Below are 18,946 nucleotides of genomic sequence, written 5' to 3'. Positions count from 1 at the left end.
GGAGTTTGTGGAAATGATGCCGAGGTAGAGAGAGGCAGCACCCAGGAGGAGGGGGTAAATCGGGAGGGCCAGTTGGTGGGTAGCAGGACAGAGCCAAGCAGAGCCAGAACCAGGAGAGTCGTGAGAACTGGGAGAACACCGTAGAAGAGAACTTTAAAGATTTCTCTTAATTACTCTGAGCCTTCTCCAGCATTAAAAAATCTTTTTCTTCCAGAAATTGGTTGTTTTGTAACAACAGGGCAATTTAGAATATCTGATCTACCATACAACTAGGACAAAAACTTCATTATTATACTTTTGATTAAAAAAATTAAAATAAAAAAATTGAAAGCAGCATCCCCTCTGTTCCACTCCAGATTCTTCCACAAACATCCCAGCCATGGGAGTGAACTCACCTTACCAGCTTGTCTACGAGTCCTCTACTGGCTGTCTGAGCTTTTCCCTCTCAACCGGAAGGGAAGTCAAGAAGAAAACAGGTAACAGTGATTCCCAGCAAGACCTTTTGACCTACCTTTGGTGGTGGGGGTGGGATGGGGAGGGGGATAGAAGATTTCCTGTGTAGGCTGATGAGATGATTTGATTTGGTTTTCTGATAGGAAGGATATATAGCTGCCCTGGCTGGAGACCCATTAGCTATTGACAGATTCTGTCCCATAAAAGGTGACATATCTCAACCCAGTCACTCCACTTTGCAGTCTCATCGTTTGAATGTTTACAAGTGCTCCATTTCTGTTAATGTGGTTCCTCTCACCTGGGGCAACACCCCTAGCAAACCCACATCTTCCACCTCCTATGTTATCCCATACTCACTCCCTCTTCTCAGAGAGAGACCTGTGTTACCCATACTCACCCAGCAAGTGGGGGAACCAGTAACTGAACGGACGTATTTGGATACCAAGCCTAACCACGTGTCCCCAGCTGGGTCAGTTTATGTGGGCAGAAAACAGACATAGAGGCCATTTCTTTTCTATTGCAGAAAACGCAGAGCAGAAGGAAAGGCTTAAAGGAAAGAACTGGTGGCGGGTGAGACCAAACAGGGTAGCAGTGACTGTGCAGCCAGAGCTTGGAGGAGAGATGAGTTGGGGCTGGAGAGGGCAGAGAAGGAACTTTCTCTCGTGGAACTTCCAGGGCCCCCAAGGCTGTGGTGATAGAGTGGTGGGGTAGGGGAGGGACTGTATTTGCAAAGTGGTGGTGGGAGGATCCACAGAAGTTTGGGATGCTCAAAGACTGTCCAGTGATTCCCACAGACACTGGAGGTAAGGCTAGAAGTTGAAAAGCTTGGATTTTATTCCTGAGCCCACCTCGGATTGCTATGAGATTTGCCTTCTTCCAGGCCTCACTCTCCATATCAAGTTGATTCTGTAGCCTTTCAGTCAAAGAACAAATGTTTATTGAACAATTGCTAGTTGTCAGTCACTGTTCTTTTTTTTGGTACGTGGGCCTCTCACTGTTGTGGCCTCTCCCATTGCGGAGCACAGGCTCCGGACGTACAGGCTCAGCGGCCATGGCTCACGGGCCCAGCCGCTCCGCGGCATGTGGGATCTTCCTGGACCAGGGCGCGAACCCGTGTCCCCTGCATCGGCAGGCGGGCTCTCAACCACTGCACCACCAGGGAAGCCCCAGTCACTGTTCTGAATGCTGTGGGTACATGTGTGGATTTTAAGACAAGGAACACCTTCCCTGATGGAGGTGACATCCTCAGACTCTTGTTTCCCCTGTTCCTTTACCTCTCATGACACATTTTCTGTCACTGTGAGCATCACTTCCAGCATCCCTCTTTATATGCTCCTGGTTTATCATATCTCCTCCTGAGCTGGCCCTAAATCAATGCAGTCACTTTGAGGGGAAACGAAGTATCCTCAGGACACCCAGTGATTTCATGATATTTTTCTTCCTAATGACCTCAGGGGTGATGCCTTGAGTAAGGTTGTTCCAAAACAAAAGTTACGTACGTCTGTTGGTCTCTTTGTCTATGTGGCTGTTTTCCTCTGCCACCCGAGGATGTGATTACCCCATGATGTTGCATCATTCTCACTAGGATGTTCAACGCTGGTGCATTTCTTATAGGTTCCTGATATTGTTTAGAAATTTTTCTCACACATGCGTGCTAGGATGGGTGGTTAACCTTCCCTAATAGTTTATAAGTAACCGTGTGTCCTAGCTTGCCCAGGAAAGTCCCAGTTTATGCTGTTGTCCTGGCATAACTATTAATTATACCCACTTTCACTCCAAAGTACCCTAGCTTAAAGAACATATTGTAGAGTCGTTGTGGTTTTAAGTCACTTTGGGTTTGGGACCTCTGCTATCTGTTCCATGTACACGTGCTGTCACACCTTGCCAGCTGGCCCCCTTTACAGTTCTAGGGTCATGCAGACTTGGAGCAGACAGGCTCCAGGAGTTGGACCTACTCCCTGAGCAGACAACAGCTATTTCAGGAGCATAGCCCAACTTAACAGGCAGAGAATTGAGAGAAATCTGTCAACAGTGGTTCCTGGTTGTCACACTTGGGGACCCAAAGCAACTAGGGGCAGGCCAGAAATGGATGCTCAGGCCAGCAGATGTTCCAGGAGGTCAGCCAGCAGGTAGGTGGGCCTTAGGGTCAAGTCTCTGGTCTCATGGCTGGAGGAGTCAGGAAAGGGACTGGGAACCACTGAAAGTGACAGATACCAGACATGGTACCCAAGCACCAACCAGAAACCTCAAGGCTTGGCTGACAGTGAGAAAGACTCCGTTATGAGGCCCTCAGGGCTCAGTTGGAGCCTAAGCAATGCCCCTGGCCTGAGGACTCATTTTATTTTTGAGTCCAAGGTGAAGATGAGCCTACATATATCAAGGAAGAGCATGTGGCTCCAGCTGAGTAGGCAGCAGAGGCTCAGAAGCAGGCAGGACCTGAATAGATGCTTCTGGAAATTCAGCCATGGATGATCACCTCCACAATTTTATGTCATCATATCCTCATACCACCTAAGACTTGCCATGGGGGATAACTCTGAAAATAATGGAAATAAGCACAAAACATTGCCACCACAGATTTGAGCAGGCAGAAGAAAGAATCAGCTCGAAGACAGGACAATGGAAATTATTGAGTCTGAAGAACAGAAAGAAAAAAGACTGAAGAAAAATGAACAGAGCCTAAGGGAACTGTGGGACACCATCAAGTGGCATATGCATGTGGGAGTCCCAGAAGAGGAAGAGAGATCAAAAGAGGCAGAGAGAATATTTAAAGAAATAATGGCTGAAATTTTCCCAAATTTGATGCAAGACATGAATATAAACGTCAGAGAAACTCAGCAGACTCCCAGAAAGATGAACTCAGAGAAACCCACACCAAGACACATTAATCATCAAACTTTCAAAAGACAAAGACAAAAAGAGAATCTTGAAAGCAGTAAGAGAGAAGTGAATCCTCACATACAATGAATTTCAATAAGATCATTAGCAGGTTTCTCATCAGAATTTGGAGGACACAAGGTACAGGGCAAATATATTCAAAATGCTTAAAGAAAAAACCTGTCAGCTAAGAATCAATCCTGAATTCAGGAAAACTGTGCTTCAAAACTGAGCAAGACATTAAGACATAGAAAACCTGAGGCAGTTCATGACAACTAAATCTGTGCTGCAGGAAGTGCTCAAGGGAGTCCTGCAAGGTGAAATGAAAGGACACTAGAGAGAACCACAAAGCTATATGGAGAAATAAAGACCTCAATAAAGGTAATACATAGGAAAGAATAAAAGCTAGTATTATTGTAACAGTAGTTTGTAACTGCACTTTTTGTTTTTCTACATGATTTAAGTGACTAATATATTTAAAGAAAAAAATTAGTGTAAAAGCCAGTATTACTGTTAACTTTGGTTTGTAGCTCCAAATCTTAGTTTCTACATAATTTGAAAGATTAATGCATTTAAAAGAAATGTTAATTTATGTTTTGGGACATACGATATAAAAAGATGTAATTTTTAGGACATTAACAACTGACAGTGATGGGGATGATGCTGTAAAGGAGGAGAGTTTTTGTACGTTATTGAAGTTGTAATCCCCATGGTAACCACAAAGAAAATAACTACAATATACAGAAAAGGAAATGAGAAATTTTAAAATTTCACTACAAAAAATTAAAACAAATGAAGACAGTAATGCAGGATATGAAGAACAAAAACTCTAATAAGGCATATAGAAAATAAACACAGTAACAGAAGCAAGTCCCTCCTTATCAGTAATTCCTTTAAATGTAAATTGGCTAAATTTTGTAATCAAAAGACTGAGATTGGGAGAATGAATAGCAACTCATGATCCAACTATATGCTATAAGAGACTCACTTGAGATCCAGAGACACAATTGGGTTTGAATGTGAAAATATGGAAAAAGATATTCCATTCAAATAGTAACCAAAGGAGAGCAGGGGTGACTCTACTAATATCAGATAAAATAGACTTTAAATTTAAAAAGATTACAGGAGACAAAGAAGGACATTCTATAATAATAAAATTTCAATACAGTAAGAAGATACAACAGTTATAAACATTTATGCACCTAATGACAGGCCATCAAAATATATGAAGCAAAACCTGACCAGTTGAAGACAAGTAGTTCTACAGTAATAGTGGGAGACATCAATAACCCACTCACAATAATGGATAGAATAACAGACAGAAGTAAGAAAATAAAAAACAACACAATAAATCAACTAGATCTAACAGACACATGCAGAACACAAACAAAACAACAAAACCAGTGCACATTCTTTTCAAGTGTACATGGGACATTTCTAGGATAGATCATATGTTAGGCCACAAATTAAGTCTCAGTAGATTAAAAGAAATAGATTTCACTCAAAGTATCTTATCTTACCACAATGGGATGAAGTTAGAAATCAGTAACAGAAGGAAAATTGGAACATTTACAAAATTGTGGAAATTAAATAACACACACCTAATCAATGGATCAAAGAAGAAATTACAAGGAAAACTATAAAATACTAGAGACAAATGAAAATGAAAACAGCAGGCTTCCCTGGTGGCACAGTGGTTGAGAGTCTACCTGCCGATGCAGGGGACACGGGTTCGTGCCCCAGTCCAGGAAGATCCCACATGCTGCAGAGTGGCTAGGCCCGTGAGCCGTGGCCGCTGAGCCTGCATGTCCGGAGCCTGTGCTCCGCAACGGGAGAGGCCACAACAGTGAGAGACCCGTGTACTGCAAAAAAAAAAAAAAAAAAAAAAAGAAAGAAAATGAAAACAGCATACCAAAACTTATGGGGTACAATGAAAGCAATGCTAAGGGGAAAATTTATAGCTATTAATGCTTACATTAAAAGGCAAGAAAGATCTCAAGTAAACAACCTAACTTTACAACTTAAGGAACTTTAAACTAAACCCAAAGCTAGAGAAGGAAGGAAATAAAGGTTAGAGCAGAGATAAACTAAATAGAGAATATAAAAAAAACAGAAAATCAATGAAACCAAAAGTTGATGCTTCAGAAAGATCAACACAATTGACAAATCTTTAGCTAGATGGACTAAGAAAAAAAGAAAGGAGACTCAAATTCCTAAAATCAGAATTGAAAATGGGACACAACTATTGATTCTACGGAAATAAAAGGGATTATCAGAGAGTACTATGAACAACTAACTGTATGCCAACAAATTGGATAACCTACATGAAGTGGACAGATTCCTAAAACACAAAACCTACTTAGACTAAATCATGAAGAAATAGAAAATTTGAACTAGACCTATAAATAGTAAGAGATTGAATCAGTTATCAAAAATCTCCCAACAAAGAAAATCCCTGGACCTGATAACTTCAGTGATGAATTCTACCAAACATTTAAAGAGGAATTAATGCCAATCGTTCTAAAATTTTTCCCCAAAATTGAAGAGGGAACACTTCCCAACTCATTCTGTGAGGCCAATATTGCCCTGATATTGGAGCCGAAGACACTAGAAGAAGACTACAAACCAATATACCTGATGAACATTTATGCAAAAATCCTTAGCAAAATATTAGCAAACAGAATTCGGCAGCATAATAAAAGGATTATACAACATGACACTAAACAGGATTTATTCCTGGAATGCAACTTCTCTGGTGGTCCAGTGGTTGACTCCATGCTGCCAATACAGGGGGCCCTGGTTCAAACCCTGTTCAGGGAACTAGATCCCACATGCCTCAACTAAAAGATCCCGCATGCCGCAATGAAGATCCCGAGTGCCACAACCAAGACCTGGCACAGCCAAATAAATAAATATTTTAAAAAATTGAAAAGAAAGATTTGGTCTACACCTATAATGGAATATTATGTAGCCTTAAAAAGGAAGGGAATTCTGCAATATGTTATAACATGGGTGAAACATGAGGACATTATGCTACATGAAACAAACCAGTCACAAAAAAGACAAATACTGTATGATTCCACTTATAGGAGGTACTTAGAGTACTCAAAATCATAAAGATAGAAAGTAGATTGGCAGTTGCCAGGGGCTGGGGGTAGGGGAGCATGGGGGGTTATTGTTACAGAGTTTCAATTTTATAAGATAAAAAGAGTTACGGGAATAGATGGTGATAACGGTTGCACAACACTGTGAATGTATTTAATACCACTGAACTTGCCTCTTAAAATTTAAGTCGCTAAATTTTTGTTATACGTATTTTACCACAAGCACACACAAAAGCCCGCAAAACATCACAGTCTTGAGTCTCAGTTGATATACTCTGCCCTCTGCCGAAGGCCGAGGTAAGCCAGCATCAGAGAAGTGTTGAAGCCCTTGAGCCATTGAGCCATTGAGATGGAACTGGGACTTTTTGTCTTAAGTCAGAAGTGTCACAAGGGAATCCCTTCTGCATCCACCACAGCCATGTGTGTGCTCTCTCTACCCAGGACCAGGCCGCCCTTGGGGAAATGTGGCTGGATTCACCACTCTGCATGAGTGTTCCTGACACACACTCAGTTGACTCACAGAGCGCCGCCTCTGTTTCATAAGTGACCTGCTGGGGATTCTTATCCCTGGAAGCATAAATGATTCCCACAGTTATTTTGATTCTCAAGGGATGCAGCTCTCCTGCTCTCCCCGCCCCCTCACCCCAGGTGAACATGACGTCTTGAGAAACCATTTTCTAAAACCCTCCCTAACCTGTTCATCTCCAGCTACAGGCAAACCCCCAAATTTGGAAGAAGTAGTCTTGACATCCCCACAACGAGGAGCGGGAACCTCTGCCTCTGAGGTTATCGAGTTCAGCGACCCCTGCCCTGAAGCCCGGGAGAAGCTGCAGGAGATGTGTCGCCTTATGTGAGCACCTTAGTGGTTGGGGGTGTATGGGAGAGGAGGGCACAGCCTGTGTGTGCGTGGAGGGGGATCACGGACATGTTGGCTACCCAGTGCCCCCAGCCACAGTGACAGGGTGATAGTTGTCCCTCACACACAGGTCCCTAGTCCTTCCACAATCACAGTCATTTTCAGTCCTACTATGACCTTATGAGGAAGACAGGTTTATGCCCATTTTACAGATGAGGAAACTGAGGTACCCCAAGCACATGGTAAGGCATTGTCTGAGGTCCCAGAGCTCAATGGGCCTGTCCCAGGGCAATGTTCTTTGCCTCCTCACCAGTGAGACCCCTTTGCATGGCTTCTTAAAGTTTACACACCCTTACAGTTAAGAATGTTTATTTCTTGACATAATTTGTCAGATGTTCTCTTAGAAAAAAAGGAACAGCTCTCAAAACAAAAAACACTGACATGGGTGATTAATGGTATTTATGATTTTGTGTGTCCCACAAGTCCTAGCAAGTGAATCTGCGTTCCTCCAAAGGCCTGGACCATAGGCCATAAAGGATTTCAAACCTAGTTACATCTAAGCATATATGTGTCCTGGGGCTCACAGGCCACTGTCACTGCAGCTGTAGAATATGCGTAGAGGGCAGCCACCCGGTTTGCTCCTTACTGTGACATTCCAGAAGGAAGCTGTCTTCCTTTGTAAGCTCAGGATTGGGAGGTGATCAAAGCCTCCAGCTCTGCCACCCCGTTCCACACGCAGCTCCACTCCATGGGTCCCCACTCCTGTGCAAAAGGTGGAAATCAGGCCAGGGCCGGTCTCAAAGGGGTATGGGGACCTTCCCAGTTCTTCCTAAAAACATTACCTGTAAGGATGAGGGGTTGGGGTAGGGACAGATACTTTGGGGACAGGGAAATGGAATGGGAGTCTGGGGAGCTGGGGAAGGGCTGTAGAGAGCCTGGTGAGTGAGAGGCAAGTGGCTAGAAAATATGTTGGTCTCCTTCCCTGCAGAGAAGCCAAAAGGGTCTCGTGGAAAGGGAGGAATATCTTCTACCCATGATCTTACGCAACTACAGGGCAAAGATGCCCCCTCATCTAATGTCTACCCCCAAAGGGGACGCTCAGATCCCAAGCTCCCACCATCCGCACCCTCCAGGTGCTCAGACTTCCACTCCCACCCCTCACCAACCTCCTGCCCATCATCTTCACTTGGACCGGCATTTTCAGGAATGGAAGGCACCCAAGAAGGCCATCAAGTTGCATTACACCTTCTATGATGGGTCCTTCTTCGTTTAGTATCCTTTTATTTGGTGCTTCCCTTTCTCCCCAGCAGCTCAGCCCAGAGAACTCCAGGCTTTGACAAAGCCAGAGTGTTTCCTTTGGCTTTTCATTTGGTCAGAGAAGTCTGGTGACGGGTCCTCTGGGATATTAAGAGTTTGTTCAGGTCAGAGAAGAAGTACCAAGAGTCAAGCCTCAAATTCGGTCCTGATCAACCAGTACGTACTGAACCCGACTCTCTGTGATTACGTGTCAGTGCGGGCTGGGGGTGCAGCAGCAGTCCCTGCCTTCGAGGCTCTCCCAGGTGGGAAGAGGTTGGAGACACAGAACGATTCATCTCTAGCCGAGAGAAGGTGATAGGAGACCCTCCATCCTGGGGGCGGGGGTCTTTGTCCTTCTGTCCCAGGCTCAATGGGTAAGTACTGTGGTTCTTGCATACTTTGCCCCCAAGATCCATGTATTTGGAGTCTAACCCGCACTGCACATACCCCACCTGGCACATGCTCGGGTTGATCTGCAGCTGAGGTCTGGCGGTATTCATGAGAATGTGGGCAGCTGGGTCCCAACCTCGGGGTGTGTGAGTGGCACAAGGGGACACATTTTCTCGTTGAGAATCTGGTGAAAGCTATAGACCCTCTTCCCAGAAATATGAACTGATACACATGCATGTAAAACATTTCCTGTGATTGCAGGGGGTCTGCGGACCTTCAAAGCTTTTCTATGCACCAAGAACCCTAGACTGAGGAAAACTAAGATTTCTAACATGCAGGGTAAAGGCTGAGAGTTATGCATATTTTAGCATGAATGGAGTCAGGTTGCTTTCTTCATTCACAGATGTTTATCGAGTATTATATGCAATGATTAATGGAATGGAGTGAATGTACCACTTTACCTTAGAGGGAGGCGGCTCTCTGAGCCGTCTCAACAGGCGGCCCAGCAGGCCTTTCTGGCCATGGCCCCCCTCGCTTCCTTTGGCCTCCTCTCCACTGAACTGGGAATTCAGAATTGCAGTGCCTGTCAAAGGAGTCCTATGGTTTCTCTGACCATAAATGAGTGCATTCATTACCCTCTGCTCAGCCCTGCTTCCAGGGCACCTTGTGCATTGAACTCAGCACACACCTTCCCAGGCAGCTGCTGCTCACAGGGGTCATGGGGCTCCCTCTCCCCCCTTTTCTTCCTCAACACTGCATTGAATGGGACCATCACCCTGAACTCATGAAGCGGTGTCCGTGAATTAGGTTGCTATTGGCAGGACCAGAGAGGGGTGGACAACTGTAGATCAGGGGATCAAGGTACTGCAGACCAGCGTGCTGGGATCCATGTTCCCTTCCCTGCCACAGAATCCCAAGGACCCCCTGCTGGGACCACCCGAGACCTCAGGCCATCGATGCTGGTGCGCTTGACTCAGACCCCAGTGATCTTGGTCATTAATGTATTTCTGCTGTGGGAGTCCCAAGAGGCCTGGATTCTAGGCCCAGTTCTTCTTGGTGACCCTGCATAAGCCATTCCATCTCTCTGGGCCTCACTTCTCTCCATTACAAGGTGAGAAAGTTGGACCCAGTGATCTTGAAGGACAGCATCTGTGTTACTGTGATCAAATGGCCAAAACACACGTGCAGGTGTTGGATCCCTCTGGAGTAGAGAAAATGTTTGGGAGACACTTCCCTCCCTCATGGGTTCCACAGAACCCTGGACTTGGCAGCTAATTCTGTCTTCACGGAGACTGCTGGGCAAAACTCTCAGGTAGAAGTGATGTGTCTGCCCTTGGATTGCCAAAAAGCTCCAAGCCCTAGTGGGTTTGCACTGGTCAGTGTCAGACCCCAGAACCATCTCCGGCATCCCTTTCATTTGGGCTGTCAGCATCTCCTTGGACCCCTCTCCTCAATGGCTGAGTCTCCTGTCAAACTTCCCTCAAGTCCTTTTTTCATACAAAGATACAACTCACCACATTAAAAACAAACCATAATCACCATGTGCCCAGTACTGTGCTAAGTGCTGTTCCTTTAGGGATTTGTTGAGCACTCAGAACTGCTGTGTGAGGTGCACATTTTTTTAATATGTAAAATGCACATAACATTTACCATTTTAAGCATTTTGAAGTGTACAATTCAGTGGCATTCATAGTGTTGTACAACCATCACGACTATCTAGTTTCCAGCACTTTTTCATCACCTCAGAAGGAAACCCTGTACCTAATAAGCAGTCACTCCCCATTTCTCCTCCCCCACAGTCCCTGGCAACTGCTCATCTCCTTTCTGTCTCTATGCATTTCCCTATTCCAGACACTGCATATAAATGGAGTCACACAGTATGTGGTCTTTTTATCTGGCTTCTTTCACTTAGCATAATGTTTTCGAGGTTCTTCCATGTTGTCGTATGCATCAGTTCTCCCAGTTCCCCGACCAGGGATTGAACCCCAGCCCTTGGCAGTGGAAGCACAGAGTCCTAACCACTGGACCTCCAGGGAATTCCCTCCCTTTGTTTTTTTGATTGGGGTGAAATTCACATGACATAAAGTCAGTGCTTTTAATGTGTACAATTTAGTGGCATTTAGCACATTTACAGTGTTGTGCAACCAACTCCTCTATTGAGTTCACCCCAAAAGAAAACCCTATACCCATTAATTGGTCACTCCTCATTTCTGCCTACCCCCAGGGGCAACCACCAATCTGTTTTTTTGTCTCTATGGATTTGCCTATTCTGCACATCTCATATAAATGGAATCTTACAGTATGTGGCCTTTTATGCCTGGCTTCCTTCACTTAATGTTTTCAAGATTCATACGTGTTGTAGCATGTGTCAGAATTTCCTTCCTTTTCGTGGCTGACTAATGTTCTGTTGTATGGATATACCACTTTTTAAAATCCATTCTTTCATTTATGGACATTAGATTGCTCCCACCATTTGGCTAGCATGAATAATGGTGCTGTGAACATTCTTGGAGAAGTTTTTATTTGCACACTGTTTTCATTTCTTTTCGGTCTATACCTAGGAGTGGAATTACTGGGTCATATGATAATTCTATATTTAACTTATTAACTTATTATGAAAACATTCAGAATGTTTTCCAAAGTGGCTGCACCATTTTACATTCCCACCAGCAATGTGTGAGGGTTTCAATTTCTCCACATCCTTGACTATACTTGATATTTTCCAATTTTTAATTTCCAGCCATTCTAGTGGGTGTGAAGTGATATCTTGTCATGGTTTTGACTTGCATTTCCCTAATAGCTAATGATTAGGAGCATTTTCATGTGCCTTCTTTGTATAATCTTCTTTGTAGAAATGTGTATTCAAGTCCTTTGCCCATTTTTTGATTAAGTTGTGAGTTCTTTTTATATTGTGGATACTAGGCCCTTATCAGATATATAATTTACATATATTTTTCCTGTACTGTGAGGTGTCTTTTCATACTCTTGATAGCATCCTTTGATATACAAAAGATTTAAATTTTGATGAAGTCCAGTTTTTCTATATTTTTGGATTTTATATCTAAGAAACTATTCCTTATTCCTCTGTTTTCTTCTAAGAGCTTTATAGTTATAGCTCTTAGGTCTAGATCTCTGGTCCATTTTTCAGTTGATCCTTGCATATAGTATGAGTAAGGGTCCAACTTCATTCTTTTGCATGTGGTTCCCAATTGTCCTAGCACTATTTGTCGAAGAGACTATTCTTTCCCTCATTGAATGGTCTTGTCGCCCTTGTTGAAAATCAATTGACCATAGATATATGGGCTTATTTTTGGACTCTCAATTCTGTTCTGTTGATATATATGTCTATTATGCCAGTACCACACTGTTTTATTATCACTTTGTAGTAAGTGTTGAAATCAATAAGTGTGGGTCCTTCATCTTTATTCTTTTCTTCAAGATTATTTTAGTTATTTGGGTACCCTTGCAATTCTGTACGAGTTTTAGGATCAAGTTTTCCATTGCTGCAAAAAAGATTGATGGGATTGATAGGGATTGCATTGTATTGGGTTGGCCAAAAAGACCCTAAGATGTTACAGAAAAACCCAAACAAACTTTTTGTCCAACCCAATATCTGTAGATCACTGTGGGGAGCATTGCCATTAACAATATTAATTCTTCCAATCCATGAACACCGGGAACAAATGATCTGAAATGCTATATGAGCAACAACTACAATAGAAAAGTAATAAACAAAAGGAAATGATACCATTTACAATAACATCAAAAAGGATAAAATACTTTGGAATAAATTTAACCAAGGAGGTGTAAAACTCGTACACTGAAAACTACAAAATATTGCTGAAGTAGAGAGGACTGAAATGAATGGAAAGACATCGCATGTTCATGGACAACTTATTTCTATGTGTTGGTGTTGTATCCTGCAACTTTGCTTTGCATGTTTCTAGAAATTGGTCCTTTTCAACTAGGTTACCTAACTGGTAGAGGTACAGATCTTCATATAATTCTCTTATGATCTTTTTTCATTTCTGTAAGGTCAGTAGTAATGTCTCCACTTTCATTTCTGATTTTAGGAATTTGAGTCTTCCTTTTTTTTTTCCCCCTCAGTCAGTGTAGCTAAAGTTTTGTTAATTTTACAGATCGTTTCAAAGAACCAGTTTTGGGTTTTGTCAGTTCTCTCTATTGTTTTTTCTGTTCTCCGTTTTGTTTTTCTTTTCTCTAATCTTTATTATTTCCTTCCTCTGCTAGCTTTAGTTTTACTTTACTGTTCTTTTTATAGTTCATTACGGTAGAAGGTTGGGTTATTGAATTGAGATCTTTCTTCTCCTTTAATATGAATATTTAAAAAATTTTATTGGTGTGTAGTTGATTTACAATGTTGTTAGTTTCTGCTGTACAGCAAAGTGAATCAGTTATACATATATCCACTCTTAGTTTTTTAAATTTTTAATCTTTTAATCTTTTTTAAAATTGAAGTATCGTTGATTTACTATATCCACTCTTTTTCAGATTCTTTTCCCATACAGGTCATTACAGAGTATTGAGAAGAATTCCCTGTGCTATACAGTAGGTTCTTATTAGTTATCTATTTTTTATATAGTAGTGTGTATATGTCAATCCCAATCTCCCAGTTTGTCCCTCCCCCCCCGTTTCCCCCCAGTAACATAAGTTTGTTTTCTACATCTGTGACTCTATTTCTATTTTGTAAATAAGTTCATTTGTACCATTTTTTTAGATTCCACATATAAGTGATATCATATGATATTTGTCTTTCTCTGACTGACTTACTTCACTCAGTATGACAATCTCTAGGCTGTATAAACAAATGAAATAATGCCATTTGCAGCAACATGGATTGGGCCTAGAGACTGTCATAATGTGAATATTTATAGCTGTAAATTTCTCTCTGAGTACTGCTTTCACCTGATCCCATAAGTTTTGGTATTTTGTGTTTTTGTTTTCATTTATCTCAAAGTATTTTCTGATTTCCCTTGTGATTTATTCTCTATCCATTAGTTGTTTAAAAGTGTGTGCTTAATTTCCACCTGTCTGTGAATTTTCTAAATTTCCTTCTGCCAGTGATTTCTAGTTTCATTCTGTTGTCAGAGAATATACTCTTTATGGTTCCAGTTTTTTGAAATTTATTGAGACTTGTTTTGTGGCCTAACATACTGTGTAGACCAGAGAACAATCCTTGTGAACTTGAGAAGAACGTGTATTCTCCTGTTGTCAAGTGGAATGTTCTGTATATGCCTGGTAGCTCTAGTTGGTTTATACTATTGTTCAAGTCCTCTGATTTTCTGTCTAGTTTTTCTAGCCATTATTGAAAGTAAGGTAGTGAAGTCTCTCTTATTGTAGAACTATTTCTTCCTCTAATTCTGTGCATTTTTGCTTTATATATTTTAGGGCTCTGTTGTTAGGTGTTTATATGTCTATAGTTGTTATATCTTCTTGAGGTATTGGCCCTTTTCTCAATACATAATGTCCTTCTTTGTCTCTTGTAAAAATTTTTACTAAAGTCTATTTTGTCTGATATCAATACAGCCACCTTTCTTTTGGTTACTATTTGCATGGAATATCCTTTTCCATCATTTCACTTTCAACCTAGTTGTGTCTTAGCATCTAAAGTGAGTCTCTTGTAGATAGCATATAGTTGAGTAATATATTTTGTTTTGTTTTTATCCATTTGGCAGATCTCTGCCTTTGGAGAGTTTAATCCATTTATATTTAAAGTAATTGATGATATGGGAGGACTGAATTCTGCCATTTTGCTGTTTGTTTTCTTTCTTTTTCATGGAAAGGCATTTTATTTTTATGTATGTATGTATGGGGGCTGCATTGGGTCTTTGTTGCTGTGCATGGGCTTTCTCTAGTTGTGGCAAGTGGGGGCTACTCTTTGTTGTGGTGCATGGGCTTCTTATTATGGTGGCTTCTCTTATTGCGGAGCACAGGCTCTACGCACAAGGGCTTCAGTAGTTGTGGCCCGTGGGCTCGGTAGTTGTGGCTCGCGGGCTCTCGAGTACAGGCTCAGCAGTTGTGGCACACGGGCTTAGTTGCTCCGTGGTGTGTGGGATCTTCCTGGACCAGGGATCAAACCTGTGTCCACTGCATTGGCAGGTGGATTCTTAACCACTGCGCCACCAGGGTAGTCCCTAGGCATTTTATTTTAAATACAGCAGTATGTACATGTCAATCCCAAACTCCCAATCTATCCCTCCTCCCACCCTTCTCTCCAGTAACCATAAGTTCCTTCTCTAAGTCTGTGAGTCTATTTCTGTTTTGTAAATAAGTACATTTCTTTCATTTTTTCTTTTTGGATACAGCATATAAGTGATATCATATGATATTTGTCTTTCCCTGTCCTACTTATTTCACTTGGTATGATAATCTCTAGGTCCATCCATGTTGCTGCAAATGACATTATTTCATTCTTTTTAATGGCTGAGTAATATTCCATTGTATATATGTACCACATCTTTATCCATTCATCTGTCAGTGGACATTTAGGTCACTTCCATGTCTTGGCTATTGTAAACAGTGCTGCAATGAACAATTGGGGTGTGTTTATCCTTTCGAACCATGTTTTTCTCTGGGTATATGTTGAAGAGTGGGATTGCTGGATTATATGGTAGCTCTCTGATTTCCTTTTCTCCACACTTTCTAGTTATTTTCTTACTGGTTTCCCTGGTATAATGGGTTGAATAATGTCTAACAAAAATTTATGTTTACCTGGAACCTCAGGATATGACCATATTTAGAAATAGGGTCTTTGCAGATATAATTATTAAGATGCAGTTATATTGGATTAGAATGAGCCCTAATCCACTGGTGTCCTTATAAGAAGAGAAAACAGACACACAGAGAGGGAAGAACACCACGTGATGACTGAGATAGACGTTAGAATGATGCATCTATAAACCAAGGAATGCTAAAGATTCTTGGTAACCACTAGAAAAATAGGAAGAGGCAAGGAAGTGTTCTTCCCCAGAGCCTCCAAGAATATGGCCCTATCAGCACCTTGATTTCAGACTTCTAGACTCCAGACTGTGAGAGAATAAATTTCTGCTGTTCAAGTCACCCAGTTTGTGGTACTTAGTTACAGCAGCCTGAAGAAACTAATTACATTTGACAACGTATTAGTTTGAGTTAAGACCAACTTAGCCTCAATAGCATGTAAGACTCTGCTCCTATACAGCTCCATTCCTCCTCCTTTATTTTGTTGTTAACAGAAATTAACTCTTTATATATACATTGCCATTAATATAGATTTACAAGTATTGTTTTATGCATTTGTTTTTTCAAATCATGTAGGAAAAAAGGAATTATAAACAAAATAATAATATAATACTGAATTTTATATTTACTTATGTAGTTACCTTTACTGGTGTTCTTTTTTCCTTTGTTTGTCTTTGAGTTACTGTCAAGTGTTTTTTCATTTCAACCTTAAGGAATCCTTTTAGCATTTTTTGTAGGGCAGGTGTACTAGTGGTGAACTGTCTCAGCTTTAGTTTATCTGGAAAAATCTTAATTTCTCCTTCATTTTTGAAGAATAGTTTTATTCAATATAGAAGCCTTGGTTGATAGCTTTTTTTTTTTTTTTCAGCTTTTTAAATATTTCATCCCAGTGCCTCTGGCCTTCTTGGTTTCTGATGAGAACTTGGCCACTAATCTTATTAAGGATCCCTTGTACATGACAAGTCTCTTCTTTTGCTGCTTTCAAGATTCTTTCTTTGTCTTTTTGCAGTTCGATAATAACGTGGCTGTCTTTGAATTTATCCTACCTGCAGTTTGTTGATCTTCTTGAATGTATAGAGTCATATCTTTCATAAAAATTGGGGAGTTTTCAACCATTATTTCTTTCTGTCCCCTCACTTCTTCTGGGACTCCTGTTATGCATATATTGGTCTACTTGGTGGTGTCCCACAGGTCTCCTAGGTTCTGTTCATTTTTCTTCATTCTTTTTTCTTTTTGCTCCTCAGGTTGGATAATTTCAGTTGTTCTGTCTTCAAGTTCACTGATTTTTTTCTTCTACTGCTCCAGCGTAGTGCTAAATCCATCTAATGAATTTTATTTATTTTTTGGTTTAATAATTAATTAATTTATTTGTTTATTTTAAAATTTAATAAATTAAAGTATAGTTGATTTACAATGTTGTGTTAGTTTTAGGTATACAGCACAGTGATTCAGTTATATGTGTATATGTATATTATTTTTCAGATTCTTTTCCATTGTAGGTTATTATAAATTATTGAACATAGTTCCCTGTGCTATACGGTAGGTCCTTGTTGGTTATCTATTTTACGTATAGGAGTGTGTATATATTAATCCCAAACTCCTAATTTATCCCTCCCCTCACTCTTCTCCTTTGGTAACCATAAGTTTGTTTTCTATGTCTGTGGGTCTATTCCTGTTTTGTAAATGAGTTCATTTTTTTAGGGTTCCACATATAAGCAATATAATATGATATTTGTCTTTGTCTCTGACTTACTCACTTAGTATGTTAATCTCTAGGTTCTATATGTTGCTGCAAATGTCATTATCTCATTCTTTTTTATGGCTGAGTAATATTCCAGTGTGTGTGTGTGTGTGTGTGTGTGTGTGTGTGTGTGTGTGTGTGTGTGACACATTTTCTTTATCCATTCATCTGTTGCTGGACATGTAGGTTGTTTCCATGTCTTGGCTATCGTAAATAGTGCTGCAGTGAACATTGGGGTGCATGTATCTTTTTGAATTATAGTTTTCTCTGGATATATGCCCAGGAGTGGGATTGTAGGATCACTGAAATTCTTCCTGTCTGGGGCACTTCTGAAATTCTGGCAAAAAGGATAGTAGCTGCCCACACCATATCTGTTTTAGTCAGGACCAGTGCTCCTTGCGGCCTCCTAAGTAGGAAATGAACAGGGAGACATTGTCTACTCTTCTAGATTGGTAAGAAGGGGAAGCAGCCTAACAGCATTAGAAATATCCTGGCCTCAGAGTTCAGATACTGGCTCTGCCACTTCCTGTGGTGTGATGTAAGGCAGATCACTTCTCTGCACCTTGGATTCCTCATCTGTTGGGTGAATAACTTACCCTGGTTTGTCTGGGACTTTCCTGGTTTTATCACTGAAAGTACTGCATCTCAGGAAACCCCTTACATGCAGGGAAATCCTACTCATCTGTGAGATGAAGGTAATAGTACCTACCACAGGGTGGTTGTGAGGGTAGAAAGAGGATACAGGGAAGCACCCAGGGCATGGTTGGTTCCATAGTCATTTAGTTGTTACTTATGCAAAGTGCAGAAGACTGGGAATGATGTACCAAACAGCTAAAACACTGACATGTAGACTTGCTTTCCATGAGGCACCTAAGAGCAGAATTCTGAGAGTTTTCTGTTAGTTCTACTTAACAATTTCTGCCAGCTATCCCTCTGGACACATCGCCGTGTGTCAGATCCCCATGTGCTGCAGAGGGAGAGCCATCACCTGCCTCTTTATGACACACCCAGCTTCTCCTTCCTGGCCGTGTTCAATGCTGAAGGCCAGGGCTGCGTTCACTACAACCTGAAGGCCTGGTGAGTCAGTTGGGGGAACCTTGGCCCCATGGAAGTATCTCTGAGGGTGACAAAGTGGGGCACCGAGGTGCAAAGTAGGAGCTCCTGGGGAAAAGATGGACCAGGCAGTGTCCAGAGATCTAGGAAGACAGTGTGGCAGGGCCAAAGCAGTGCCTGTAGGGACATAGGTGCTTTGAGGCCCTTACTTGCTGGATTCATGTCATAGCCAATGAGAAGGGAAATTCCCCAAGTCCTACTCCACTTGTTCCCCCCAGAGCACTGAGATCTTCACTGTTAGCTAGATTCATGGAAGAATTCTTTAGGGGAGAGAAGTGTTTTATACTACGAAGCAGTGAAGGAGAGGCCATGGGTAGCACATATTCTTGGTAGCCAAATGTTGATTTTGTCTGATTTTCCTAAGGAACTGTTCTAGGAGGG

The 18,946-nt window shown here is 41.5% G+C and overlaps 1 protein-coding gene across 6 annotated transcripts in view; it reads left to right on the top strand.

The window, feature by feature from the left end:
* Nucleotides 1-18,946, top strand: part of CUNH3orf20 (chromosome unknown C3orf20 homolog) — a 92,074-nt gene that overhangs the window by 10,974 nt on the left and 62,154 nt on the right. For all 6 annotated transcript variants that reach the window (XM_029242001.1, XM_029242006.1, XM_029242002.1 and 3 more), the window contains exons 4-5: nt 357-476; nt 7,143-7,284. In XM_029242001.1, the coding sequence (XP_029097834.1) occupies nt 357-476; nt 7,143-7,284 (262 nt within the window). The remainder of the gene's footprint in view (nt 1-356; nt 477-7,142; nt 7,285-18,946) is intronic.

This window comes from Monodon monoceros, unplaced genomic scaffold (assembly GCF_005190385.1).
Source record: "Monodon monoceros isolate NGI ecotype Baffin Bay Population unplaced genomic scaffold, NGI_Narwhal_1 Super_Scaffold_3, whole genome shotgun sequence".
Taxonomy (NCBI): Eukaryota; Metazoa; Chordata; class Mammalia; order Artiodactyla; family Monodontidae; genus Monodon; species Monodon monoceros.
This window is presented reverse-complemented; position numbering and strand designations above follow the sequence as displayed.